Source organism: Biomphalaria glabrata, chromosome 12, assembly GCF_947242115.1.
Source record: "Biomphalaria glabrata chromosome 12, xgBioGlab47.1, whole genome shotgun sequence".
NCBI lineage: Eukaryota > Metazoa > Mollusca > Gastropoda > Planorbidae > Biomphalaria > Biomphalaria glabrata.
The window spans coordinates 35,737,541-35,765,098 of record NC_074722.1 but is presented as its reverse complement, the minus strand read 5'-3'; the positions used below and the strand labels follow the sequence as shown (position 1 = coordinate 35,765,098).

The 27,558-nt window shown below is 36.2% G+C and overlaps 1 protein-coding gene across 2 annotated transcripts in view; it reads left to right on the top strand.

The window, feature by feature from the left end:
• LOC106066866 (cGMP-gated cation channel alpha-1-like) overlaps positions 1–26,261 on the top strand; it is a 168,512-nt gene extending 142,251 nt beyond the window's left edge. For both annotated transcript variants that reach the window (XM_056006317.1, XM_056006318.1), the window contains exons 9-14: positions 7,190–7,286; positions 11,418–11,683; positions 17,731–17,805; positions 18,953–19,109; positions 20,501–20,596; positions 22,236–26,261. In XM_056006317.1, the coding sequence (XP_055862292.1) occupies positions 7,190–7,286; positions 11,418–11,683; positions 17,731–17,805; positions 18,953–19,109; positions 20,501–20,596; positions 22,236–22,304 (760 nt within the window). In that variant the 3' untranslated portion in view covers positions 22,305–26,261. The remainder of the gene's footprint in view (positions 1–7,189; positions 7,287–11,417; positions 11,684–17,730; positions 17,806–18,952; positions 19,110–20,500; positions 20,597–22,235) is intronic.
• Positions 26,262–27,558: the final 1,297 nt, after the last annotated feature.

Genomic DNA, 27,558 nt, shown 5'->3' with positions numbered 1-27,558 from the left:
CCAACGTTCGAATGACGTCCTCGAGCGTTTATCGAAAGCTTACAAGTTTTAGGCTGTCTTATAAAACAGCCATAACATGACGGTAACTAATTTGTTTATGCTTTCCTCGGGATTTTACTCCCGGACCAACCTAGCCTCGTTTTGAGAACGAGGTTAATAAGCATATAACAAAGCAATTCAAAGAAATAACCGAAAAAGACGCCATATTCGCGTGTGTGTGTCTGTTAAAGAGCATTTGTATAAAGTCTGTTAATACATGTACTTTGGCCAAGACGCTTTTTTTTTTTCTTAGAAACAGGATGCGTACTTTTTAAAAGGGAAGTGACGTCTCATGAAAGAGAAGTCACGTGTGCAGGCTAGATGGCTAAAACAAGTAGATTTAAAGAAATTAAAAAAAAAATGTTAATCCGTTAACATCTTGTGATTACATTTGTATTATTATAGTATTACACTGATATTTCGGAGGCTGGGTTGTAAAGCGATTTGCTTCCTTATTCGGGGTCCCGAGATCGAATCCTGGTGAAGACTGGGATTTTTAATTTCGGGATCCTTGGGCGCCTTTGAGTCCACCCAGCTCTAGCATTCGTTGGGGAAAAGTAAAGGCGGTTTATCATTGTGTCGGCCACATGACACCCTCGTTAACTGTGGGCCACGGAAACAGATTGTCTTTACATGATCTGCCCTATAGATTGAAAGTTCTAAAAGAAAAAACTTCTTAACTTTACACTGATATTTAACGCCGTAGAAATCTGGGGTATAATAATAACTGAGTTTAGTTTGCTGTGAAAAAAAAGAGATTATCTTATCTTATATAATACAGACGTTACTTCAAAAAAGAAGATGATTACGTCCTACTCGTCATGCATTTAGTCATGCATGTGTAAATCAAGTTAATACCTAGGCCTACACCTACAAGATTTATCTGCCTGGAGCCAGTGCCGGCCTAAGATTAATGAAGGCCCTTGGCGAAGTGAATTTAGTGGCCGCAAAAAAAAAGTATTTAAAAAATAATAAAAAGAAACATCGAAAAAAATAAAATTAATCAATTTATTAAAAAGTTGCCTGTGTCTATATCTGAATCAACTAATAACTGAAATTCATACATCGCAATTTCTTTTATAGATACAAGAGTTGGGCTAGTAAATATAGAGTCATAGTGCTCTACTAGGTTTGAGATCAAATCCAAGTTTCGCAATTTTTTAAAATTATTTTTTGAGTCCTGTGCGAGGCCCCCTACCAATTAGAGGCCCATTGCGGCTGCCTAGTTTGACTTTGCCTAGGGCCAGCGCTGCTGGAGCTATTTGTTTGAAGCTTCAGCGATGCCGTATAATATTTGGTACCTCTATTACGTAAAATGAAATATAAGAACAATAGTTACTCTGAATATCTTATCTTATATAATACAGACGTTACTTCAAAAAAGAAGATGATTACGTCCTACGCGTCATGCATTTAGTCATGCATATTAACCAATGACTTAAATTCTGCCAAGTCACTGGTTTTCCTGGCTAGCTCAGGCAACCCATTCCATGCTCTAATAGCACTAGGGAAGAAGGAGCATTTGTACAAATTTGTCCTAGCATATGGGACGAGGAATGTGCCTTTATCTTTGTGTCTTTCAGAGTATTTTATTAAATTTTGTTTTTACATTTGAAGATTATGGTTCAGTGTTTTATGTATAATTGCTACTTTACTTTTTAATTCTTCTGTCCTGAAGGCTTTCTAAATTTAGTGATTTTACTAAAGGTGTTAATCCGGTTAAGTGTGAATATTCGTTTGTTATGAATCTCACTGCTCTATTTTGTGTCTGTTCCAGTTTCTTAATGTTATCTTGAGTTGGGGGGGGAAAGAGTATATGGTGAAAATGTCGAGGGATGGATACACGGGCCTCCAAATTGGACCATTTCACAAAGCTTCATGTACCAAGATCAAGCTTGCTACTTGCTACTTGCTACATGTCGTGTTTATCCTTTTAAAAAAAAATTCGTTAGTATGCCAACTCAGTGGCGTAACTAAGGGGGGGGGGGGGGAGGGGGGGGAGAAATTGAAAATCCCCCCGGGCCCTCACCTAGGGGGGGCCCCCAAATGGGTGTCCGAAATTTATTTGTAAATACATAAATTAATTTATTTGATTGACAAATAGTGTCAACGGGTGTTTTTTTTTTAACAATTATGAATTAAAGTTATCACAAAGACTAAACCTAGATCTAGGTCTATCAGTACGTTGACTTTGTTGACATTTTAAAAATATTTTTTCCCACAGAAATCAAAGTTTTTTTTTAAAGTTTGCCTTACATTTTAAACTTTGTTGCCACGAATAAAACTGCATGATATACAGCGAATTCCAGGTATCTTGTTACCTTTACTAATAATAGATCTAAATTGCGACTATTTTTTGTGGCTACACTAATTAAGCAAAATTTACAGAATCGAGTATAACAGATCTAAAATTATTCTTAATAATGCTAGAATAGTGCATTATTCGGGTTTGGTGTCTATAATTTCAGAATATAACTTCACACTCGAGGGCCTAGTCTGGGTAGGGATAAGCGTAATGTCAAAATGATTTTTTTAAATTAGAATAAATTTTTATCAAATGAAAGCTTGCAATGCCACTTTTTATTTATTGGCACCCCAAAATGTCAATTTGGTCTATTCTTCATGAGATTTGAATAAATTCAAAAAAAGTTCAGGACTTTATCGTATATTTTGCCTTTTCATGAGATTTCCTGGAGGCCCTGGAAAATCAGGAGGTCGCGAAAACCCTGCTAATTTATTTACGTTATAATGGTTTAATTTAATACTTAGAATAAGCGCGGGGCCTATGAAAGCGCGGGGCCCACTGCGACCGCATAGGCTGCAGAAGCCTAAGGCCGGCCCTGTCTACTAGGAACTTTAACAATTCATCCACTTCTGGTTATCTTGACTGGCACAACAAGTTCTCTAGACGTTGGTCTTTAACTGTCTGTTTCGTTTGTTCCAAACAGTTTTCAGTTCCTTGTCTTCATCGGTATCATAGTACCCAGAGATGTCTTCATCGAAACTCTTATTCAAAAAGTGTTGATTTCTTCTGTATGTTTTTCCGAGGTTGGTCTTTATGGTGTAAGATCTGGGTGCTGAATGTTTTTTTTTTATGACAACTGCTTTCTGCCATGTTAGACCTAGACGACAGAATAATCTTTACGTAGTCTTGCTTTTGCATCGTATTTCACTTTGCTTTTCATCTGTCGTTCGTTGAGTAATGTCTCTGCATTTTCAGCTACCGATGGTTTCAATAGTTTGGGATCAGTCGGAATGAGTCTTCTACTCATCAGCAGTTGTGATGGTGAATACGGCAGTCCACTTATCGGAGTATTTCTATACTCGAGCAAAACGAGATATGGATCTTTCCCACTTTTGTATGCTCTGAATCCTTTTGCTTTCACACAAAACATAAACAACCAACAATGACGTAATACTATATAATATTAGCACAAAATCTTCTTCATGCAGTGGAAAATTAAGAATTTTTTTGCCTATCTTGAATTCTAGTCAAAGCTCCTGCGCCCAATTAATATAGTTCAGAAGAAACTACAAAAGTCTGGACTGCATATACGGGAAGCTGCTAAAGAAATTAGTACCCTTTCATGCTTTCTGCAAAATGATGAGAAACTGACAAAAACCCAATCCATCGAAAAAGCAAAAGAAGGTAGTGAATACTATGGATTCCCTGTAATCAAAACAACCAGAGGCAAGAAGACTTGATGGGAAGTTGAGTTCTAATGTAGAACTGTCAATAGAACTGCAATTCAAACGTGTTGCGACAAAAGTGCAAGACAGATTTCATATGGAGATGAAGGGCAGATTCCAAAGGCTGGAAAGAAAATGGATACCTTTGGGTTTCTTCTAGATGAAGACACGCTTATTTATTTTTCCTGTTTGTATGATGAAATAAATGGAAAATCGCTTTTTCAATGATGTCATTGATGCACGAGCACTTTTCATCAACAAACAGTAATACAATCACCAATAGACATATTGAGGAAACAGGCTTCATATGGGAATTACGTGTGCTCAAACTTTGCAACCTCCTCCGAATACCGCTAACTCAGGCCACTTCCATTACGTCATGTGAGAGATCATTCTCAAAGCTCAAGTTCATCAAAAGCTATCTCAGGAGCACAATAACACAAGAAAGGCTTATCATGGCTTTAATGTCAGTCAAGTCACAAATACTAGAAAGTATCGATGTAGTTGATGTTATAGATGTCTTTGCTGCACAGAATGCACGACGTGAAGCGATATCAATTGACATTTGTCACTTGTGCATTATTTAACTAATAAACAACGGCATTATTCATTAAAAGAGTCTTCATGATTATTTTTTTGGGCTTATATATATTTGCGTACATTATCTCATGTCATATGTTGAATGTCAAAATGCAAGGGGCCCCCAAAGAGGTCAATCCCCCCGGGCCCCCAAATCCCTAGTTACGCCCCTGTGCCAACTTATACTGAATTATAACCTCATGCTGTAACAAAGTCCTGTATAGTTTTCTCCCCCCTTTGTTCATTCTTCAACGCTCTGTTCCACTTGATCACGTCTCTTGTGGTTCTCCTCTGCTCTCTCTCTCTATCACTTTGTAAACATCTAGACGTCTGCTTAACTTTTTATCCCATCACAGATTCTAGACAGATTCGATTCTCGTACTCGAGCATTGCTTTAAAGGTTGTTGTTGTTTTTTTCAGATTCGATTATCGCTTATGTTTTTATTGAGTATCTCCGATTCTAAAAAAAAAATTTCCCATCATACTTCTCCAAAATTCGGAGATTTTCATTCATGGAGGCGAATCTATAAATAGCAAGCTTTTTGGCGTATCTGCTGTACAGAATACGGAAGTGTTTATAACCGAAGTATTTTAATAAACCGTATAAATAATTTGTAATGCACTTTTCAGCACTGCAGAATCAAATTTTTTATACTCTTGTGGCACAGAGTAATTACATTATTTAGCTGGCAACAGTGATCCTTCACTATGGCGTCCTTGAAATTGTTTACTTTGTTTATTGGTTCCAAAAATCTTTCTCCATCTTCCTTATTTTATTTTCTTATATTTTTCTTTAGGATAAAAGAGAAACAAAAATCCAATTATCTCGCCACCGCAGTTTATCATATCGCTTTCTCTTTTTTTTTTTTTTTTTTCTTACTGAATTTCATGGCTTAAAAAATCAAAGTGTAATCAAAGAGAAGGTTACTGTGATGAACTTTTAAGTATGAAAATCCCCAATTCAAACATCTTTGGGTTTCTCCGAATCTCTTATTGGGTCTTACCGATTTTAACATAGATGTATCTTTTAACTCTTTCTCTCCGTAGTTATTTACCACATTCTAGTGGAATCAACGTTGGCATCGTCTGTTAGGAAAGAAAGAGTTAATATTTCTTGGAGCAGGGGGGGGGGGCGCGGTGGCTGAGTGGTTAAGCGATTGGCTTCCGAACCTGATGTTCTGGGTTCGAATCTTGTTGAAGAATGGGATTTTGAGTTTGGGGATTTTAAGGGCGCCCCTGAGAACAACCAATTCTCATGAGTGCCTGACTTAAGTTGGGAAAACGTGAAGGCTGTTGATCGTTGTGCTGGCCACGCGACACCCTGCTCGTTAACCATTGGCCTGTAACAAAGCACCTGACATTCCTGTACTCCCACCATTTTGTAACGGATCTATTCTATGTTGTTGTTGTTTTTTTTGTTGTTGTTGTTTTTTTGTTTAGTTTTTTAAATGTAAGGGTTAATCATTGAAAAGAAAACAAAATAGTCCGAGGGATTAATTAATACAATTATAGGCCCCTACAGTTTATAGCTTGAAAATAGTGATACTATTCATTGGAGTTCTTGCCCCTAAGAAAGCGTATACTTTTGTTCGATGACATCACCGGGTGGGTCAAGGACTTCCGGGATTTCCGGTACGTACTCGTGTGTTTCCGTACATTGCCGTGGGTATATATATTAATTGCACATCGATCTCCTTGATGAAATTCTGACGTATGAAGACAACAGAGTTATCCTTTCAGTACTATTTCAGCAAGATGTAAACATTGGGCGTGGTGGATGAGTAGGTAAAGCTCTGGGTTTCCAAACCGGCGGATCTCGGGTTCGAATCTCGATGAAATCCAAGCTCTAATGGGTACCTGAAATTAGTTGGGGAAATTAAAGGCGGTTGGTCATTGTGCTAACCACAAGATATCCTCTTTAACCGTTGTGCCTTAGAAACAGATGACCTTTACATCATCTGCCCCATGGATCTCAAAGTCTAAAAGAGAAACCTTTTTTTTAAAGTCTCATTGAAGACCGTTACACGTGACTGCCTAGTATCTGACTGAAATGACCGCCTAGTATCTGACTGAACTGACTGCCTAGTATCTGGTTTAACTGACTGTCTAGTATCTGACTGAACTGACTGCCTAGCATCTGACTGAACTGACTATCTAATATCTGACTGAACTGACTGCCAAGTATCTGACTGAACTGACTGCCTAGTATCTGACTGAACTGACTGCCTAGTATCTGACTAAACTGACTGACTAGTGCACCGGGTTCAACCTGAACTCGCAGGTCAAAGTTTAATTGATTCTAATTTATGCAAAATGTATTTCTTCCGTCTCCTAGGGGAGAGAACCTCTACCTCTCACCGCTCCGCCCTGCCCGCCAACCAAAGAAAACAGCAAATTTCCCTAAGGGGGTCGTAGCGTTGATTTTCTTTCGATAGTGCTACAGAACAATGACATAATTCTATTCTCTTAAAATTAGACCAAATCAACGGCCGGAGTTAGCTATCCCGTGACCTTACGCGTCCTCTAGCGTAATTAAAACTAGGTCAAGGTTAATTACATCTTACCCAAACATAACCTTTTAAACAAAAGAGACAAAAAAAAAAAAAATTTAACAATGAATCTGGACAATTTCTGAGATATTTTTAGCATTTCATTTGTTTCCGCACAAATATGTGTCTGGATTCTAAAAAAGCGTGACGTTTAAAGTGTCGAGGTAGATAATATTGAGATCCTAAAATAGATCTGTGTATTTCGAACATTGTGCATGGTTGTAGTTCTGGGCTCTAGTCACTTCCTACGAAGTTATTCCTTCCCGCCCTTTCGCTTCTGTGAGTGTACTCCACTTGTCATATTGTATTTCTTTATCATCTCGTGCATTCAGGCGGACAGCAGACGTGAGGTCAGTTGGCTACTTGGAGCTCTTCGTCTTGTCCAGGGAGGATGTTTTAGAGGCTCTGAAGGACCACCCGGAGGCAGAGGTATAGACCTAGTCGTTGTGTACGAGTGGTGTGTGAGTGATGTGTGAGTGAAGTGTGTGTGATGTGTGAGTGATGTGTGAGTGAAGTGTGAGAGATGTGTGAGTGATGTGTGAGAGATGTGTGAATGATGTGTGAATGATGTGTGAGAGATATTTGTGAGTGATGTGTGAGCTTGTGTTTGTAAAAGAAAGAAAATTAAGAAATAAGGAAAAAAAACAACAAGCAAAACATTTTTAAAAATTTAAAAAAAAAAAAAAGACTTATCTACGGGAAGAACCGCAAAATCACTACCCTATTTCTCAATAATGCGAAAAACGATCTTTTTTAAATGAAACAAAATTATTTAATCACCACTAATTGTTTAACTATTTGTTTTTTTTTAAATTGATTCATGTATATAACCAATCAAACTAACATTATAACCAGCCAAAATAACATTATAACCAGCCAAAATAACATTATAACCAGCCAAACTAACATTATACAGGCGGTATTTTATAACCAGCCAAAATAACATTATAACCAGCCAAAATAACATTATAACCAACCAAACTAACATTATAACCAGCCAAACTAACATTATAACCAGCCAAAAAAACATTATAACCAACCAAACTAACATTATAACCAGCCAAACTAACATTATAACCAGCCAAAATAACATTATAACCAGCCAAACTAACATTATAACCAGCCAAACTAACATTATAACCAGCCAAAATAACATTATAACCAACCAAACTAACATTATAACCAGCCAAACTAACATTATAACCAGCCAAAATAACATTATAACCAGCCAAACTAACATTATAACCAGCCAAAATAACATTATAACCAGCCAAAATAACATTATAACCAGCCAAACTAACATTATAACCAGCTAAACTAACATTATAACCAGCCAAACTAACATTATAACCAGCCAAAATAACATTATAACCAGCCAAAATAACATTATAACCAGCCAAACTAACATTATACAGGCGGTATTTTATAACCAGCCAAACGTTTAATGTCTCTCATGTACATGATTCTAACATAACATGTTTCTTCCCAATTAAATTACTTTATGTGGGGGAAAAAAACTGTGATTGAAATAATCTAATCATCAAGAGCTCTGTGCTGTGACATCCCTGTCAATCATTAAAAAGTACGACAATTTTTTTTTCCTTATGAGGTATCCCATCATGCAAGAGATATTAACTAATTGCATATATTGATTTATAAGGAGCCAGAAGATACATTAATTTTATATGTTTGGTGAGGTATTTATTATTCGAACCATATCCTTGTATGTTTCATGTGCTATAGAATAACATGTATAACAGACGAAATTTGACATTTATATCTAAGAAATGTTACAAAAGAGGTAAAGGAAATATGTTTAAAATTCGTGATTTATTCTCTATAAATTAGATCAATAATAAATTAATTAATTGAATGCTTTAGCATTGCTACATTTCGTGTATGTCACGTGCCTGAATGGGTAAAATACACATTTGCCCCTCAAAATAAACATTTCCATGTCTGGGAATACACATTTCACTTTTGGCATATAAGCATCTCTGAGTGAACACGTTTTTTTCTCTTGCACCCGGAACTAGCTGGCGCATAGACAATTATTCATTTGTGAAGACAATAAAGAAATTTATTTTTAAAAATAAAATAACCACTTAATCAATTAATAGCTGGGAATTAATTATATTGTTTAATACCAACAATAGAAGTTAATCCTTCAGTTTTCAGAGATGTGGCTAAATATGTGGGGCTTTGTCGTCTTTGATGATTATAAACGTTATTTCTACTAAATTCTACCACACCCTGTTGATTAACGTGAACAAATAATAGCAAAACTCTAGGTATAAATTATAAGACATGAAATCAGCTGTTTAATCTAACGCCATCTTGGTTGACAACAACAGTTACAAGGGATGTTACTCCCAAACACCGAGTGGTACAACCTATATAAAACACACACAACACACCCGATCTCGGATCAAGTGGATACTTCAAACAATTATTCACTGTACCCAACAAATCATGAATCAAATAAAAATTACCCAATTAGTCAATTAATTATTGGTAATTAATAATTTTGTTTGATATCGAAAAGGGGAAATAACTTGTACCTTATTCAGGTATATGGCTGTAAATGTGGATTTCTTCCACTTAAATAAGCTTTATCTATTTATTTATTTTTTTTTCGAGTACTTCTTATTTTGCTTGTTTATAGTTTTGCTCTTTCCTGAATTAGAAAACCACTTTGAGAATTTGGCCAATTTGTAACCACAAAATATGATTTTTTTAAAAATTGCAATGCAAATAGATAGTATACTTTATTTCAATTCATCCTAACATCCTTACGTAAAGTTGTTTTTTTTTTTTTTTTTTTTTTTTTTTTTTTTTATTAATTTAAATTTAACAATTCATTTACCCAAAAGCGAAAATGATTTTTGTTTTCGGTATCTTTATGCATCATTGGTTCCCATCAGTCATGTGGCCATATGCATCAAAAGCGGAAGAAGAATGGACGATTTATTAATGTGATTTTTTATTTGAGGAGAGCTCTTGGTCTACGTTTAGTATCTCCTTGTTTATTATTTCGTTCCCATGGCGATAGGAGTACTGACCTATATGAAACGACACCATGTCTTGTAATCCCTTGTTTAATTTCCTACTGTCACTAGAAATGTATTTAAGAACACAAACATTGGTTTTAAGGTTAGAAGAGTGATGGGGGGGGGGGATGGGAAAAGAGGTGGGGGGCTGGTCGGCCTAAGGAGAAGAAACTTCGAGTTTGGCATTTACTGAACAAGAACAGACCTTGTATGGGCGCCACATTGTGCGCGTGTGTGTTTTTCTACTGTGTTGACGAGAGGGTTAGTGCCCCCTTTCACTTCCACTTGAGTTTTTTCAATCTATTGCAAGTGTCTTCTGGTGGCGTGTGTTTGTTTAGAGAGCCAAGTTGGTGTTAGTGGGTGGAGTTGGGGGGGGGGGGAAGGGGGGTTTGCTTGTGTGTAGAGTTTCATTGTATCCACTTTTTAAAATGAAATCCTATATTTGTGTAAACATTATACATTTCTTTGTTTTTTTTTAATTCGCATTATAAAAGTAAAGTTTCCCTTTCAGACATTGTGGTCTACAGGGCAGATGATGTATAGGTCATGTTTATATGGCCTACGGTTAGCGAGGGTGTCATGTGGCCAGCACCACGACCAACCGCCTTTACTTTTCCCCAGCTAATGTCAGGTGCCCATTAGAGCTGGGTGGACTCAGAGGTGCCCAAAGATCCCGAAATAAAAAAATCCCCAGTCTTCACCAGGATTCGAATCCCCGGAAGTTCTAAATCCAAGCGCCTTACCGCTCAGCCACCGTGCCTCCAATTCGGATTATACCTTAACATAAAGGACAAAAAAATTAACATATCCACGTCCAGACCATATAATACTGTAGAGCAGTCAAGGTTATAGAGAAATTCTATATAGTTCATGATCATTTACACTGTTCATGGTCATATACCCACCGCAGTTCATCAGTTATGTAAATACATCGTCGCAAATAGAGGAGCTTAAGCCAGTAGTCAGAATGAGATCAGTTTTTAATATTTATTACAAAGAACAAGGATCTCAGATTTCTAAACGAACGTAAACCAGAAATTGTTCATAGTTCATAGTTTTACATAAAATTATTTGGTTACTATCAAAGCCCAAAATTCATGTATTGTATGCCAGTTGAGCTTTCCTCCAAGCCAATGCCAGGTATTAGATAGACATTGATTTGTGAAATGTTCACCTGTTGTTGTCAGGCCACGTGACTGAAGCTTGGGTTCAAATCTTCCAAGAGAAGGTGCATTGAGGCGCAAAAATAAAATAATTAAGATTTAAGCTTACTATACATTTGGTTTGTTTAGAGCTTTGGTGATAGTTATCTCCCTTTAATATTTGCTTTTGCTAGGAGTAGTAACACCAATAGGATATGATTCAAAAAGTCTTAAGTCTTTGCTTTTTTAAACAAAAATGTGGTGAGAAAAATGTTGAATATATTTATAAACATCACAATTTAAATGTGCATTTTGTTTAGCATAAGTGTTTCATTTTCAAATATTAAAACTCTCCTTCTTTCTCATAGTCCATCATCAGAGACTACGGCCAGAGGCGTCTACGAGAGGTGGAGGCTCACAGACAGAGAGTAAAACCTTTAAAATGTCGAGGCAGCACTGACCAGCAGGGAAGTTTCTCCAATGGGTCTCAAACCGTCCAGAACAGACTACTGCAGACACTTCGGAGCCTAAACCCGGCGGTCCGACGGCAGAGCGCGCAAATCATCAACCACATCAGCGGCTCTCCGCCGGCGTCAACCACAACCGGGAACGGCCCGCCTTCTGGAAACCAAAGGTGTGTAGCCCAGCCTTGTCTGAAAGATTCCCGCGTTAGCCGAGACTGCACCCCAACCAGCGCATCACCGCTGGCTCAGGTTCACACCCCTGTGGTACTCGTTGACCAGCCTCCCGCGGACCCCGCGCCTATCCGCGCCCCCGCGCGCAGGCGTCGTAGCTTGGGTTATCTCCGTACGGCATGCGTTCGGTTTAAGCACGCGTTTAACCGTCGCAGGGGTCGCAGGCGTAGCTTAGATGACGACGGGCATCGGGTTCAAAATCAGTACATGACCAAATCTCTGGACGACCAGTCCAGGCACAGCGACCAGAGCGGGAACTCCAGCCCCTTGCCTCAAAAATGTAGCATCAAGCTGAATATAGAAACATGTCAAGACGCGTCGCGCGCAGGTGGGGATACCTCTGTAGATAACTCCATAGAAGACAACGAGATTGTCACATTCAAACATGTGCAAGAGAAGATGTCCATATTTGGAGGGATTAAAAGAGGGTCTTCGTTAATGCAGGCATATTTTGAGGGTGAATCAAGCCATTTCGGTCCTAAGCTAACGAAAGGAACACACCGGAAGTATTCAGAGCCTGTAGCTTACATGCCGGTCTGTACAGAGGACACTGATGAGCCTCAAAGTCATCCATTGCAGGAAAGTGACGCCGAGGGAGAAGCTCCAGTCACTAACGCCCTGCCAGCGCCCTATTCATTAACAGTAAACAACGACGAAGAAGCTTCGATGACACCCTCATTGACGGAACAATCTAATCCTTTGGATCTTTCGGCGACGTCTTCGGGGTACCTCGCGTCATCTCACGCATTGTCTTTCACGCCACAGTCTAGGAGTAGCTGTTCGAAAAGCGAGGAGAACTCTTCTAGCCTCGCTGCATCTATACAAAACGAGGCTCTGGGCAACTATCCAGTTATCCTATCTCCTTCAGCAAATATCGAAGCTGCAGATGCCCAGCCAACAAGCCCAGACGAGTCTTTCAAAAGTTCGTTCTCAATCAAATCGTTACCAACAAGGCATTCTCCAACGTACGTTAAGAGCAAGAACTCAAGCAACACAAAGCATTCCCCAGCGAGAATTCGAAAGCTGATCAATTCCTCGAATCCTCGAGTCCTCTCTCAGTCAGAAACCCAGGCTGAGAACAAGGTAGAAGCGCCCCTGTCAGTGCCGGCTTCTCCTGTCCCTTGCTTCAAGAAGGCATCCCCGAGCCCCTTCAGCCTGTCCTGTCATTGCGACCCTGCCGAGAACTTCTCCAAATTTATCAGCAAGCACCTTCCGGACTCCTTCCGGCAAAGGCTGATGAAGACCAACGCCTACCTCGCCGTCCAAAGCCCACGGCTGAACAACAAATACCGGACGTCCAGCGACAGCGACGCCCCAGAGAACCAGAAAACGTTGTCGCCATGCGGGAATCACCTCGCACTCCGTTCCCAGTCTTTTCCCAGGCTGAACGACGCTGAGACCCCGACTAGTCGAGCTGTGCAGAGGTAAAGTCTCTGATTTAGGCAGCTTTCTCTCCGTATTGTATTCCCTTCTTGTCGCTTTCAATTTGTCTACATACAGCATTAGCAGTTGCATGCACAGCAGAGTTTACTATCTCCTTACGTAGAGAGTGAGAGAAGTATAAATATTGTGTTGTGTCTATTCTGACTTGTAGTCTTCTGTTCTGACAGTATTATCTTCATTAGTTTTGTCAATTTTGGAATGATTTTACATAGAATAGTTATGTTTATCTTGATTAATTCTTTCGTTTATTTATAGTTTGTTCTTATTTTTAGAAGAGGATATGATTTTGTTTTCATTAATTTTGTACATTTTTTTTTTATTTTTACATCCTCGGCTTATGACTATTAGCACAGCAGATGTTCGAATTTTCTTTTACACTTTTATGCAATAATTTTTTTTTTTATCTTCCCACATATAACGAATATATACAAACCCTTCATCCCCTGATATATACAAATTTTCCTGCTTTTTTTTTTTTAATGGAAATCAACTAACAGAAATTTATTTACTAAAATAAAACAACCAAAAACATAAAATCTATATAATAAACAATAAGATTATATAAGTTATATAACAAGCTATAGATTAACAGTAATCCCCTTTCTTTTAAAAGCCTGCATTAGATTCGACATTGCGGTTCGCAAGTCGCTTATCATTAAGTTATAGAATTATTTTCGTATTTTCTTTTCCTAGTTGTGTAGTTATTTCTAGAACTGAACTTGTCAATATTTTAGTCTACAAGCGTATTTAATTTTTATTGTTTAAAATCTGTTCTCATTGATTTCATTTTGCTTTATACAACTATGTTACATCGGGATAGATAGCATCTCTACAATAGAGGTATGATATTGCGGCCATTACATGAGTAATTTTTAAATGAAAATGTAGCTTATTATTCCTAATTTATTTTTGGTAGCGCTATTTTCCATTTAAAAAAAAAAATATTTAAAAATATCAAGCTTTTGTGGACTAATGTTTAATTCATCCTTAGTTTTTCTTCCTGAGTAATTTTTAAGCTTACTTCAGCGTTTCAATTGTGGTGTAAAAATAATTGCCCAAATAGTCAGATGTTCTCCTGTAGATATGCTATTCTCATTTATTTGGTCTCAAAGATTGTTTCACTTTGTTTCCTAGAATTTGTACTTTCATTTTTAAGTCTTGAATTCGTTGACTATGTGCATTTATGTGATTATATTTATAAACATATTTATTTGATATCAACTATTTTAAGTTAGACTCACAACTGTATTTACGAGTTAAAACAATTATTACACTTTTACTTCTATAAGAATGTTTACCAGGTGAGGTCATCTAATGTTGAATTCCTCATAAGGTCTATATCTTGAGACAAAAAGGGCCAGAAAGAGGCAAAAATATTTCTACTCTTCACCGTTCAGTTTTGGATGCATACTAGGGGCGGGGGGTCGGTCATCTATAGTTCCGACACGCGTGCCACTGCTCACACTACCGCCAAAGGAAAAGTAAATCCCAATGGAACTGAGTTTCTGCGGCTTTATTATCTACTATGGGCAGCAAACAATTTGAGGGGCCGTATTATGACGCGTCACAGGCTTGAAATGACAGGCGGGCCGTAGATTGGGAATCAATTATTTAGATGTTGTGATTTAAACTTCCTTCATGGCCTTTGTACATTGGCTTAAACTCCCTTCATGACCATTGTATATTGGCTTAACTCCTTTCATGGCCTTTTGTACATTGGCTTAAGCTCTCTTCATGGCCATTGTATATTGGCTTAACTCCTTTCATGGCCTTTTGTACATTGGCTTAAACTCTCTTCATGACCATTGTATATTGGTTTAACTCCATTCATGGCCTTTTGTACATTGGCTTAAACTCTCTTTATGACCATTGTATATTGGCTTAACTCCTTTCATGGCCTTTTGTACATTGGCTTAAACTCTCTTCATGACCATTGTATATTGGTTTAACTCCATTCATGGCCTTTTGTACATTGGCTTAAACTCTCTTCATGACCATTGTATATTGGCTTAACTCCTTTCATGGCCTTTTGTACATTGGCTTAAACTCTCTTCATGACCATTGTATATTGGCTTAACTCCTTTCATGGCCTTTTGTACATTGGCTTAAACTCTCTTCATGACCATTGTATATTGGTTTAACTCCATTCATGGCCTTTTGTACATTGGCTTAAACTCTCTTCATGACCATTGTATATTGGCTTAACTCCTTTCATGGTCTTTTGTACATTGGCTTAAACTCTCTTCATGACCATTGTATATTGGTTTAACTCCATTCATGGCCTTTTGTACATTGGCTTAAACTCTCTTCATGACCATTGTATATTGGCTTAACTCCTTTCATGGCCTTTTGTACATTGGCTTAAACTCTCTTCATGACCATTGTATATTGGTTTAACTCCATTCATGGCCTTTTGTACATTGGCTTAAACTCTCTTCATGACCATTGTATATTGGTTTAACTCCATTCATGGCCTTTTGTACATTGGCTTAAACTCTCTTCATGACCATTGTATATTGGCTTAACTCCTTTCATGGCCTTTTGTACATTGGCTTAAACTCTCTTCATGGCCATTGTACATTGGCTTAAGCTCTCTTCATGGCCTTTTGTACATATTTAAGTTGCTCGCATTCAATACAGTGTAAATAAAAGGCCCTAACAGCCTGGACTGCTGCTGACTGCTACTGTGATGTTGCCGTGGTGTTACTGCCTACTGAACTGTTACTATGCCGTTACTGGACTGTTACCGTGCCGTTACTGGACTGTTAGTGATTGTTGGTTTCTGGCAACTATCCCATCGCTTCTTGTGACCTATTGATTACTCTGGTGTCAGTGGTTGTACAGTGCCGTGTTGTGGGAGTGGATGTATAGGTATTTTTGTATACACTGCTAATACTTGTATATACACTAGACTTCTTTTAAAAATTAGATATAGTCGTATTGAACACAAGCCAAAAGAAAGGCAGTGGAGTATTAGGATACACGATTTTACCACAATTAACTGTTGCTTTTGTAGTGATACAATTAACTGTTCCTTTTTTTCTCATTGCTGAACTCTATCTGTGTCAAATAAGTGATACATGTTATGCCATTTTTTTTAGTTTTAAAAATGGTTCCAATAACTTAAATCTCAAATGTCAAACAAATTTGAGATTGTCATGGTAAACTAACGATGTCATGGACGCTAAATAATAATAAAAAAAGAAATAAGCTCTAATTTTAACAATACCTCTATATCTTGACAGCTGATCTTCGTATCAAACCTATGGAGTGAAAGACTAATTATTAATCTAAAAAATTAAAAAATAAAAAAGTTAAATTATCATATAGCTTAAGGTCACTTCTCTTATTTTGTACACCGGATATAAAAAAAATAAAAAGCTAGCTATTTATAGCGTTTCCGACATGTACGAAAATCTACAATAATAATCGGACTCTACTTCATTCAATGATTCATTTATTAACTCTTTCTCTCCGTAAGTTTTTTACCACATTCTGATGGAATCAACGCTGGTATCGTCAGTGAGAAGAGAAAGAGTTAATCTGGTTGGTTGTCCTTGTTGTTGAGTTTATAAAGATATCTAAATAGGTGTCCATCGAAAAACGGGACTTGACGGAATCGACAAACAAACAGAAATACGTAATGCACAACTGAAGTTAAGTGTCAACTCTGTGTATCTTTAACATTTCTATGATGCCAGGAGCGGCGTTTTGGTGTGGCGAGTAGGGCAATCTCGCCCCTGATAGGGGCGCAAATAAAGCAGTGGCGCAGCTAAGGATTTGGGGGCCCGGTGGCTAAATCTCTTTAGGGGCCCCTGAACGTTGATATTCGATTTCATGACATGAGATAATATCGTAATATTTAATGTAAAAATAACAAATTTCGGACACTAATTTGGGGATTCTCAAATTTGGACTCCCATCAGTGTGCTAATGCCAACTACAAGCTTCAAAATTTAGCACATTTATTTTAGTCACGTTTTACTTTAGAGTGTTAACCTATAATCAGATATTTTTGGATGCATATAAAGGGATTGCAGTATTTTACAACTTTGTACAATTTTAACTTTGCCCTAGATTTGAAAATATATTCTATACATTGTAGACCTGTTTTGTTTTTCGTACTCGCTTCAAGAAGCTCTTCAGTGCTTAAGTCTTCTTGATAGGACAAACTACCATGGTCAAAGGCTCGTAACACTAGGGGTGGAAATGTGTCAGTGCTCCATGTCCTAGTATGAGATAGTGCTGTGTAGTGTGTTCAACCGCGGATGCATGATCCGTGCATGCAAGTGACTCATTTGATGCTTTGTCAAAGTCTTATAATAGTTTTTGTTTTCTTTAATTGTATGTACTATTTTAAATTAATATGTAGCAATTTTTTTAATCGAAATGTATATAGCATTTAAATATAATGCCAATGTTGTATCTGATTCAAACTGCAATTAAATGTAAATTATTTGAAATAATAGTTCGTGAATTAACAAAATGAAGCTCTAACTGTTCTTTGTTTTCATTTTTTTCCCTCTGCCAATGTGCTAAACAGGGGGCAGAACTCTGACAGTGAAGTTCAATTTACATTCGATGCACATGATGCCGAGATCTCACCAAAATTAAACAGGTTAGTCCCCTTTGAACGCTTATTTATATTTTTAAAAGGGGTGGGCCCCAAGTCGTTACGTCAACTGGAAGTGGAGGAAGCTGAAACTGTCTTGAACTAAGGGCGGCCACTGCGACAAAAAAGAAAAGAGAGTTTTGGAAGAGGTGGGTTAAAAACTGGTTGGGAAAAGTTGTACACATTAATCGAAACATTTAAAAAAAAAAAAAACAGGAAATGAAAGAAAGTAATCCTGTTCACCAAGGGACTTTACTCCAGCTTGACTTGCGGACTTACAGGGAAACTATTGAGGAAGTCAAGCTTGTTGTATTTAAATGAGAAGATTGAGTTGCTGCCCCTGTGTATAGTACTTTTGACTATACAATATTATAGTTTAAACTTCAGGTTACTCTCTGCTGGAAGATCAGGACAGAATAGAGCTTGCTAGGGTTATCATTTACCAAGGGCGTATCTACTTATCAAGGGAGTGGGTGCTGATTTAAGGGGGATTTCATTGGCAGCACATACGGCTTTCTATATATAGAGAGAGAGATATACAGAAACACTGAACTACTACTTTATATTTCATATAGATTTAGTTTAAGGCTTCTTACATATTATTCTATTCTCTGTGAACATGTGGGGGAGGAGCCAATGAGGTATCTGGTTTCTGTCTGTCTTTTGGGTGCAAACAGAACTATAATTTCACTTAAATTTCTGGTTTGAATTTTGAACATGAGCCAATTTTTAATTGCCAAGTAGTTTATGACACATAGATATTCAAAATAAACTCAACTCTGCTATGTATGATTGTGTTTTAATTGCAGATTATGATCTTAGATCTTAAGAGTCTTGATTGTGGCAAAATACTAACTTTATTTTGGTGGGGGCAAATTAGCATTGTGGAGAGAATTCAGTTTTTATGTTTTACATGTTTCGGATGTTCCTTCAGAGTTGAAGATAGTTTTCTTCCTAGTCCAAACTTCCCACAGGATGACAGGGGATGGGAGAGGGCAGGGTTTGAACCCGGGACCATTGATAAATCTGAACGACAGTCCAGCGCGCAAACCGCACAACCAGGCAAGATTTACAAAACTTATTAGAATGTTGCGTTTTACAATATCACCTGCGTAGAACTTTGATTTGTATTTTTCTCTTTTGTTTCCTGCAGACTCAAGCAGACCAAGGAGAAAAGTTTTGAGAGACAGGGAAGTGGAAATGGACGCTCCCACGCAATGTCTATCATTCAGACCCCTGCCTCAGACCTGACCTATCAGAATATCTCAGCACAAATCCAACAGATGCAAATACTTGTCGACAAACGATTGGTATTATATCTTGGCTTACAATTATTATTTTTTTCTAATTGTATAAAAAGGGTAGATAGTGAGAACATTGAACAAATTTCTTTAACTCTTTCTCTCCTAACCAACAATACAAACGTTGATTCCATCAGAATGTGGTAAATAATTACAGAGAGAAAGAGTTAAGATTGAAGCTACAGATTTTCACTGCAATCGTAAAAAATAAAACATACATTTTTATTGCATCATAATTTCATTTAATGCTGCAATACAAAAATACCTAATACTAGGTTGCCATTACAAAGGAATACATTGTTTTTCATTAAACAATAAAGACAAAAGATATACTCTTTTTACAAGAAACATGTATTTAAACAATATGCGTTTATTGTAAAGTTTTTTTAAAGTTTCCTCAGCCTGTAAATATTAGTGGAGTATGATATATATATACTCCTGGATGTGGACAATGGAGTAATATCACATTATGTTTTTTAATGCTTACTTCTTCTCACCTTAAATATTGCAAAATTCAGTAAGTTTTAAAATGAAGAGAAATATTTAATCCAACCTAGAACAAGCAATATACAAGCAATGTATCCTAAAATATTGTAGCAAATCTATGACAGGCTAAGACTAAGACTGCTTTATTGATCCTAATGGAAATTTTGTTGTCAAGGACTCTTTTCTCCAAAATAGAAACAGCAACAAAAACATTCACATAGTCATGCTACATTTTAGTAGAATGAAATAGAGTTCTTTTAGATTTAATCTCACTTTCCTTCTAAAAAAAATATTTAATTTGCAAATTTTAGTTTTAAAAAGTGCATATTTTTGAGTTTGTGGAGGATAAGGCTCTTGGTAGACTGACTGTTGTGTATCCGGAGCTGGATTTATTTCTGCTACTAGCATACACTTCTTAAACATGACATTTTTACCAGTCATAAAAATGCAAAAAAATTGTTACAAAAAAATACTACTTAAAGTTTCTGACCGTCGAAATTCAGATATATTTTTAATCACATTTATGAAGAGCCCATTCTTGTTGAGTACCTGGGGCTGTAGATCTACCTGCCTTCCCTTAAATCCAATGTTGTACATATGAGTTATATGTTTACATTGCTAAATGTTTTATTAAGTGTAAAGATTGGTAATCAGTTTCACAGTCATTGAATTTTAAAGTTCATTATCAGAGCAAATTACATTTTTGTTACATACAAATATTTTAGATTTGGCGGTTCAGTGAAAAATGAGGGTTAAAATTTAAATTTGATTTTCTGATTATCATTTTTATATATTTATAGTTGTAAAGGAAGCCTATAGTCAGCTTTAAATTTCTCTTTCATTTTTGCTTAGTTACTTCCTTTTGTACTATTTTTATTGACTAAAAACTCTTAAGTCTTGTTGCCAACTTTCAGAGTCAGTTAGAGGAAGTGTACATGTCAACATTTTCAAGATTAGATAAACTGGCAGAAACTCAACAAACATTGGAGCGCCTAATCAAGCAACTCTTGGTAATTAAGTTGTATTTCTTTGTGCTGGAATGACAAATTTTGTAATTATTCCTTTTACTCCATTTATACAAAGCTTATATCAATTTTGTCTGTCTGTCTGATACAAATTTTGAACATAATTCCCATTCTCGATTCAAGTTGAAGCTTTGCACAAATATTTAATGTCAATGAAAAAAATTAACTAAAATAATTAGTAAAATAGTGGTAATTTTCTTGACACCGAAATGTAAAATAATTTTACAGTTTTGGTATACATGGTTGTAAGTGTGGAGTTATTTCCCTTATATAACCTTTTTTTTTTTAAAATATTTTTTAAAGGTTTATTTGAACTTGTTATTTATAGTGTTTATGTTTACATTTATATTTCAAATATTTGAAGATCATTTACGAATGGTTTTAGTTGTTGTTTTTTTTATAGTTATGTTTTGTATCTTTTGTACGTCCCTTTAAAAAGATTGTTGCATCCCAGCCTAAGCTTCCCGCATGATGGCAGTGGGCAGGGTTTAAACTCAGGACCATCATTAGGATAGACTTAAACACAAACTACACATCCAGGCGGCAATAATATAGGAATGTGGTGCTCCATGTGAGGTGGAACTGAACATAAGACTTTTTGTATCTCTTAGCCTCTCCTGATATCCTGTTCAAATCTAACTAACCAACATGCTGGTACACCATCTTCTTCCTCTTAATCAGAAAACATCTCGTTAAAAAATTTACAAAAATATACTAGACATGGTAAAGTAAAAAAAAAATACATGCCTTAAAGGAAAAGACTCAGAGGGAAGCCATTTGAGGACCAGTGTGTTGCGATGGAATCTGAACAGTTTTGTTTTGTTTGTTTTTTATTTCCAAAGTTCCTTCAGAAATGAAAATTATAACACCCTCGCCCTAATCTCCAGCAGGATGGAAATGGATGACAGTGGGCAGGGTTACAACTGGGAACCATCGTGCCAACTGTCTGAAGCACATAATACAGTTAGCCATCTTGGGACATCCATGAAACCACAAAATATTTCCATACATGAAGCAAATCTATATCATTCGCTCATAACAATATCATTCCTATTTACCATAGCAAGAGATGCCCCACAGAAATGCTTTAAAGACCAGCTTGGGCACCTAATTGCCTTAGATGACAAAGAAGAGAGCACCTGGTTGCAAGCAGCTTCAGAACGAGACAGCTGGAGGTCACTCACAAAGGCCGCAGGATACACATTTGAGACGAACAGAAAATCCACTGCCGAGGACAGACGCAGATGGCGAAAAGAAAATCTCAATCTACCACTGACGGGCAATAATTATGCTTGATCTGGGTGTGGCAAAATATGTAGGTCACATCTGGGGCTGCGTAGCCATGGGAAATACTGCATTCCTCATTAATCTTCAGACTCAAAGACAAGCCTTATTATTATAATTATTATTACCATAGGCAGGTGACAACTGCTAGTAAGTTGTCCAACTAATTAACTGGTGGCTACCTGGGATAGGCATAAGCAAAATATTACAACTGGACATCCAAACCCCAAAATGTCATTTAAAAGGGTTGGAATACAGAGACAAAATTTTAAGTGGATATTTGACTGAATATTGTGAAAGTTATATTTCAGTGTATTGATGTGTTGTTGTTTAATTTCAGAAGCAGCAAAAAGATCAAAGTGATGCCCTAGGAGAGGAAGAAGAGCAGCTTACAGCCTCCAGAGTTTAATGGGGTCAGACTAGGACTAGTGCTAACCAGTTTGATGGTACCATACCCTGACGCCATAGCAACGTGACTCAAAATTTAAAGCTGGATAGAATTTCTATCCGCTGTCATCCAGAAGCTTTCAACATCATGTTGATAATTCAACTGTGTGATAAAATGATGTTGATATTATCAGATTCAAATTTTTTTTTTTCTCGAATGGAATTAGTGGAAGATATTGACGTCCAATGTCAATTTCTCATTCGTTCAGTTCTGATGTTTCTTCCATTATGAGGGGATAGAGCTGTGATTTGTGTTAAGTTTTAAACACACTTTAATCAACACTGTTGATCAGTTTGATTCCAATAAAGTTTCTAAGAGTGTTGTCACAAGACTTCCTAAGATTCAGTTTGAACTATTAAGTCTGAACTTCTGTTTAGACATTTGCTGTGTTCTGATTATGCATTTACCATAACATTGAATAACTTGTAAGTCATTATTAGCCTTGTTATTACAACAAACACCAGTGATTGAGGGGTGTGAGCATTGCTGCCAAAGAGTTTTTTGCTCCGTGTCAATATTAAAATGTTGTTTTAAATGTGGTATGCATAAAAATGCACATAAGGACAGTCCATCTGTACATAGCTATATAGTTGCATTGTTTAACATATTCCTGGTCATGTAGTGGCTGCTTAATTGGATCGTATGTGCTCTGGATTGTTGTCTTCATGGTCCCTCCTGCTGGAGGTTAGGGCTAGCATGTAATAATCTTCAATTCAGATGAAGTATCTGAAACAGTAAAAACAAAGCAAATATTCCACACAAGCAAAGTCTGTAACTTGAATGGTATTGATCACTATGAATAGTCCTCAACAACCTAGCTAATCTACCATTACTTAGAACTTTTTCAAACAGTGAAGGCTGCCTATCCTGTTGTTCACCCTACAACTAGTGAAATTTAATTTTCAGGGAAATCTCAAATGTTTCAATTGTGATTAAGGTGTACATAAATATGCATAATTATATTGACTAATTTGTTGCACAATGAAAAGTATATGTGTATATGGTAGTACTATGTTTAATTTACAATCTAATGGACTCTTGGCTTTCGTGGATTCAATTTTCGCGGAAGATCTGCAAAAGGGGTTTTAAAAAAATATTAATAGAAAAATCTCATTGTTTTTATAAAACTACACATTTTTTTGCAGCAGTTCGATGTGAATGTACAACATTCATTCTATAGCAGACTATAGTAGCAGAGCCTTACTACACACACTTATTCTTTTATACTGTAATGCAACATACAGTACAGTATTCTATGACACTTTTAAAAATGACTCACTATTTAAGGAGGTTTTTAAAAAGAAACAGCATGTTAAGTTTATTAAGGGAATGGGAAATTGTTTTTTAGGGTTGAAAGTGTTAAAGGATGTCCTGCGATACTGTTCATATCCACAAATAGTGTATGTATATGAAATCATATACTGCGTCTCCACTTTGCAGGTAGTCTTGGAACATATCCCCCCCCCCCAAAAGTCAAGGGAACACTGTACTCTACTTGATTTGGAAAATATATTAATGCTAAGTTTAATAATTTTATTGCAGTCACTAGGACTTTGTATTATAATGTTTTCTTGTAAAGATTTTTGCATATCAATGAATAGTAAACTCAACATTTAAATTGTATCACAAACGTATGTATATCTTTGATATAAAAAAAACAAACATTTAAAATCTTTTCAATATGATATTTTTAAAAATTTCTGATTAATTAAAAGTCAACTGAACTGCTTGGGTTTGTAGTATGCCCTTCAGGTTGTCATTACAATAATCTTGAGTTTGAACTTTGACTGCTTCCATCCCCTCCAGGCTGCCTAGTCATGGGGTATGTGCTCTGGACTGTTGTTCGGACTTCTCGATGGTCTTGGGTTCATACCCTGTCAATCCCCATCATCCTGCAGAAGGTTTGGACTAGGAAGTAAATTATCTTCAACTTTGAAGGAACATTGGAAACATGTCGAAACATTTTATTAAACATTTCAGAAACAAATCAAACAGGTGGGAACTAAGACCTAAAACGTTTTTCTATTCTGAAGGAAGATCTGAAACTTATCAAACAAACTCAATTTCCTTTTTTTTTTTTTTTTGTTGTCTCGCTAAGTGAAAATAAACTTCTCATATCAAACCTTCTGATCTGTGATCTGTGGTGAACTGTTAACAAGGGTGTCATGTGACCAACTGCTTTACTTTTCCCAACCAATGTTGACCAGGATGGCTGCCTGGTCGTGCGGTATGCGCGCTGGACTGTCGTTCAGATTTATTGATGGTCCAGGGTTCAAACCCTGCCTGCTCCCATCCCCCATTGTCCTGCGGGAGGTTTGGACTAGGAAGTAATTATCTTCAACTCTGAAGGAACATCTGAAACATGTTAAACATTTTACAAACAATGTTGTACCCATTAGAGCTGGGTGGACTCAGCGGCGCCCAAAAAAATCCTGAAATTAAAAATCCCAGTTTTTACCACTCTGTCACCACTTTCCTTCTCACTAAGCAATCAATATATTATTCTTAGAATAGACACATAACAAAATCTTTGCAAGTTCATATTAATTATCTAAATAGACAGAATATACAATATGCAGTTATGTCTCATTCTATAATGTATTACATTATGTATACAGTGTTAGTGAAACTGTAATAAATTACTTTTGTATATATATAGGTCCAAAATTGTAAAATAAATTTTTTAAAATAAAATTGATGATAATGTATGTACATTTATTTCATATTCTCCAAATTTGTAGTTTTAATTTCTACTTTTGATAAAAACTTTGAGGTTTTAAAAGTAAAATTAAATGAGAATTAGCAATGTCGAAAAGACATTTTCTTAATTTAAAAAAATCCTGTTAAAATTTATCATTTGACTGTGGTAAAACAAAAATGTCACTGAGAATATTAGCTGACTTAATAAGTTCTAGATTTATCAGAATATTCTAGAATCTTATAGAATTTAAAAGAGTATTCCGTCATACTTAACTTTGATATTGAAATGTTGAATTTTAGTTTTTTTTAATATCATCTCATTATTAAAAAGAATATTAAATTCATGCTTAATAAATCATTTTTGTCAATAATCTTGTTATTGGTTTCTGAAACTTAGAATTAAAAAAAAATAAATAAAAGATACAATTCTTTTTGACATTTAGATGAAAGGTCATAGTTTTTAGCTTAGGTCTATTATTTTCAAAAGATTTGTAAATTGTTTGTTATTTTGATTTTTGTTTATTAACACTAACAGTAGTTCTATTATCAAAAGATATATTTTTTTAAAATCTGGTGTCAACAAATACTCTGAGACAATAAACTGAAGGCTCAGTTTCAGAAATTTATAAAATTTTAAGGATATATGTTAACCACTACAAATTGTGTCACAAGTATGTCACAAGAAAGGGGGGAGATAACTTGTGAATAATTGGTATTGTGTTTTTAATAAATTAAATCCCTTTTGTTACAGGTTTTTTTTTTAAAGTTAATAATTGGTAATTGTAATGCAAGACTGTATAGTTTCCTTTAATGTGCAGCCAAACATTCCAGGCTCACTTATGTCTCACCAGCCACATGAGGAGGCACAAAACCCCCAGTACAAAGCCATCAGCCCCCTAAATGACAAAAGCGTTCATCATCGAACCACGATGGACGAACTATATAGACATTTATAGTTTTACTTTCTGCAAAGCTAGTGATAGAGACATCTCATTGTATTAATTATTTTTTTGTATGAGTAGAATTAATAAGTGAATTACAGCAAAGTTTATTATATTTAGCTTATGTAATGCTAGTATTTACTTTCACCAATGCCATGTCACGTGTGTATGCATTGAATTGTGCACAATGAATTCTGTTCATTCCGAATACTGTTGTTGTAAATATCATCAGCTATTGTATAGACTACATTTATTAAAATGACATTCACTTCTTCTCTGTGCGGCTTTTGTGTTTCTTCGTACGTAGGGGAGTGTACTCTGTTGTCAAAATGTTTTTGTATTTGTGGACCATTACAATCACCATTACTCATAAAATGCTTTCAATAGCATGCGTCCCTAATAGCCTCTGACAACCTGTCCAACTCCTGGCCTTCACGCGTGATTCAGATACTGAGCCTGGAGGAACCGCAACCACCGATAGGAGAAGGGTAAAGGCGAGCCACTTTCGCCTAAACCAGTAAGCTTCGGGCAGGAGGGGCTCGTTAGACTTGGTTGGTTTTCCATCTTTCCAATAGCATGCCTCTTACAACCAGTCCAACTCCTGGCCTTCACGCGTGATTCAGATACTGAGTGTCACAACAACATTCGGATGGTATGACGTCACGATGTGTTGTGATGCCGGGGATTTTATTTGAATTCAATAGTTAACAAAAAATGAAGATCTAGAATCACAATTGACAATTCTTTGATAAAACAAAACTCTGGAACTTTATTAAATACAACGTAAGTACAGTTTATGTACAAATTACAAATCAATGAGCATGAAACATATTACAAAGGCTTTTCAAACAGAGCTCTTAGAAACGTGACTAGCTACAAGGACTTAATATTCTCGACTGACTTTACTTTTTTACTACCGCCAATTCTCTGGCGCTAACTCTTTTCAAAAATGTCTTTGTTTAAATTCAAATCAACCAATAGATTTCAAACATACTAATTACGTCCCTTGGGTAAATCCTGACTTGAATGACAAGTGTCTAAATTTGAGGATTAAATCCCGAGACTCATGTCGAGGGCTTATATTACTTTCAAAAGTGAAATGTACACACAATTCTATAATGTGATCTGTGACATATTACCCCCCTCTCCATTTAGCATTTGTATGGTAATAGAAATGCTCATATGTATTCAAATTATTTAAATATACATAAAATACCATACATGAAACTATAGAAAAATGGTTGAGGTAACATATGACAAAATAAAGTCAACTTGGAGATAACAAAATATGTAAATGCAGTGAATAAAATTATTGATGACTTTGAACACCTGTCTCACTATTGAAATAGTTATGAAAATGAGACAATGCTTGTCATGAACAATATCAAAAATTGTACAAGGCATAATACTTGGATAAAATAAATCTTGAATTGAATAGGTTACTTCTCTTCATGGTGCTTCATGATAATATTAAAATATGACATTATAACTCATTTGGTTAGTAATAATGTGAAAATGTGTACATGGAAAAATATATTGCATATGAAAAATTGACATAGAAAAAATTGATGTAT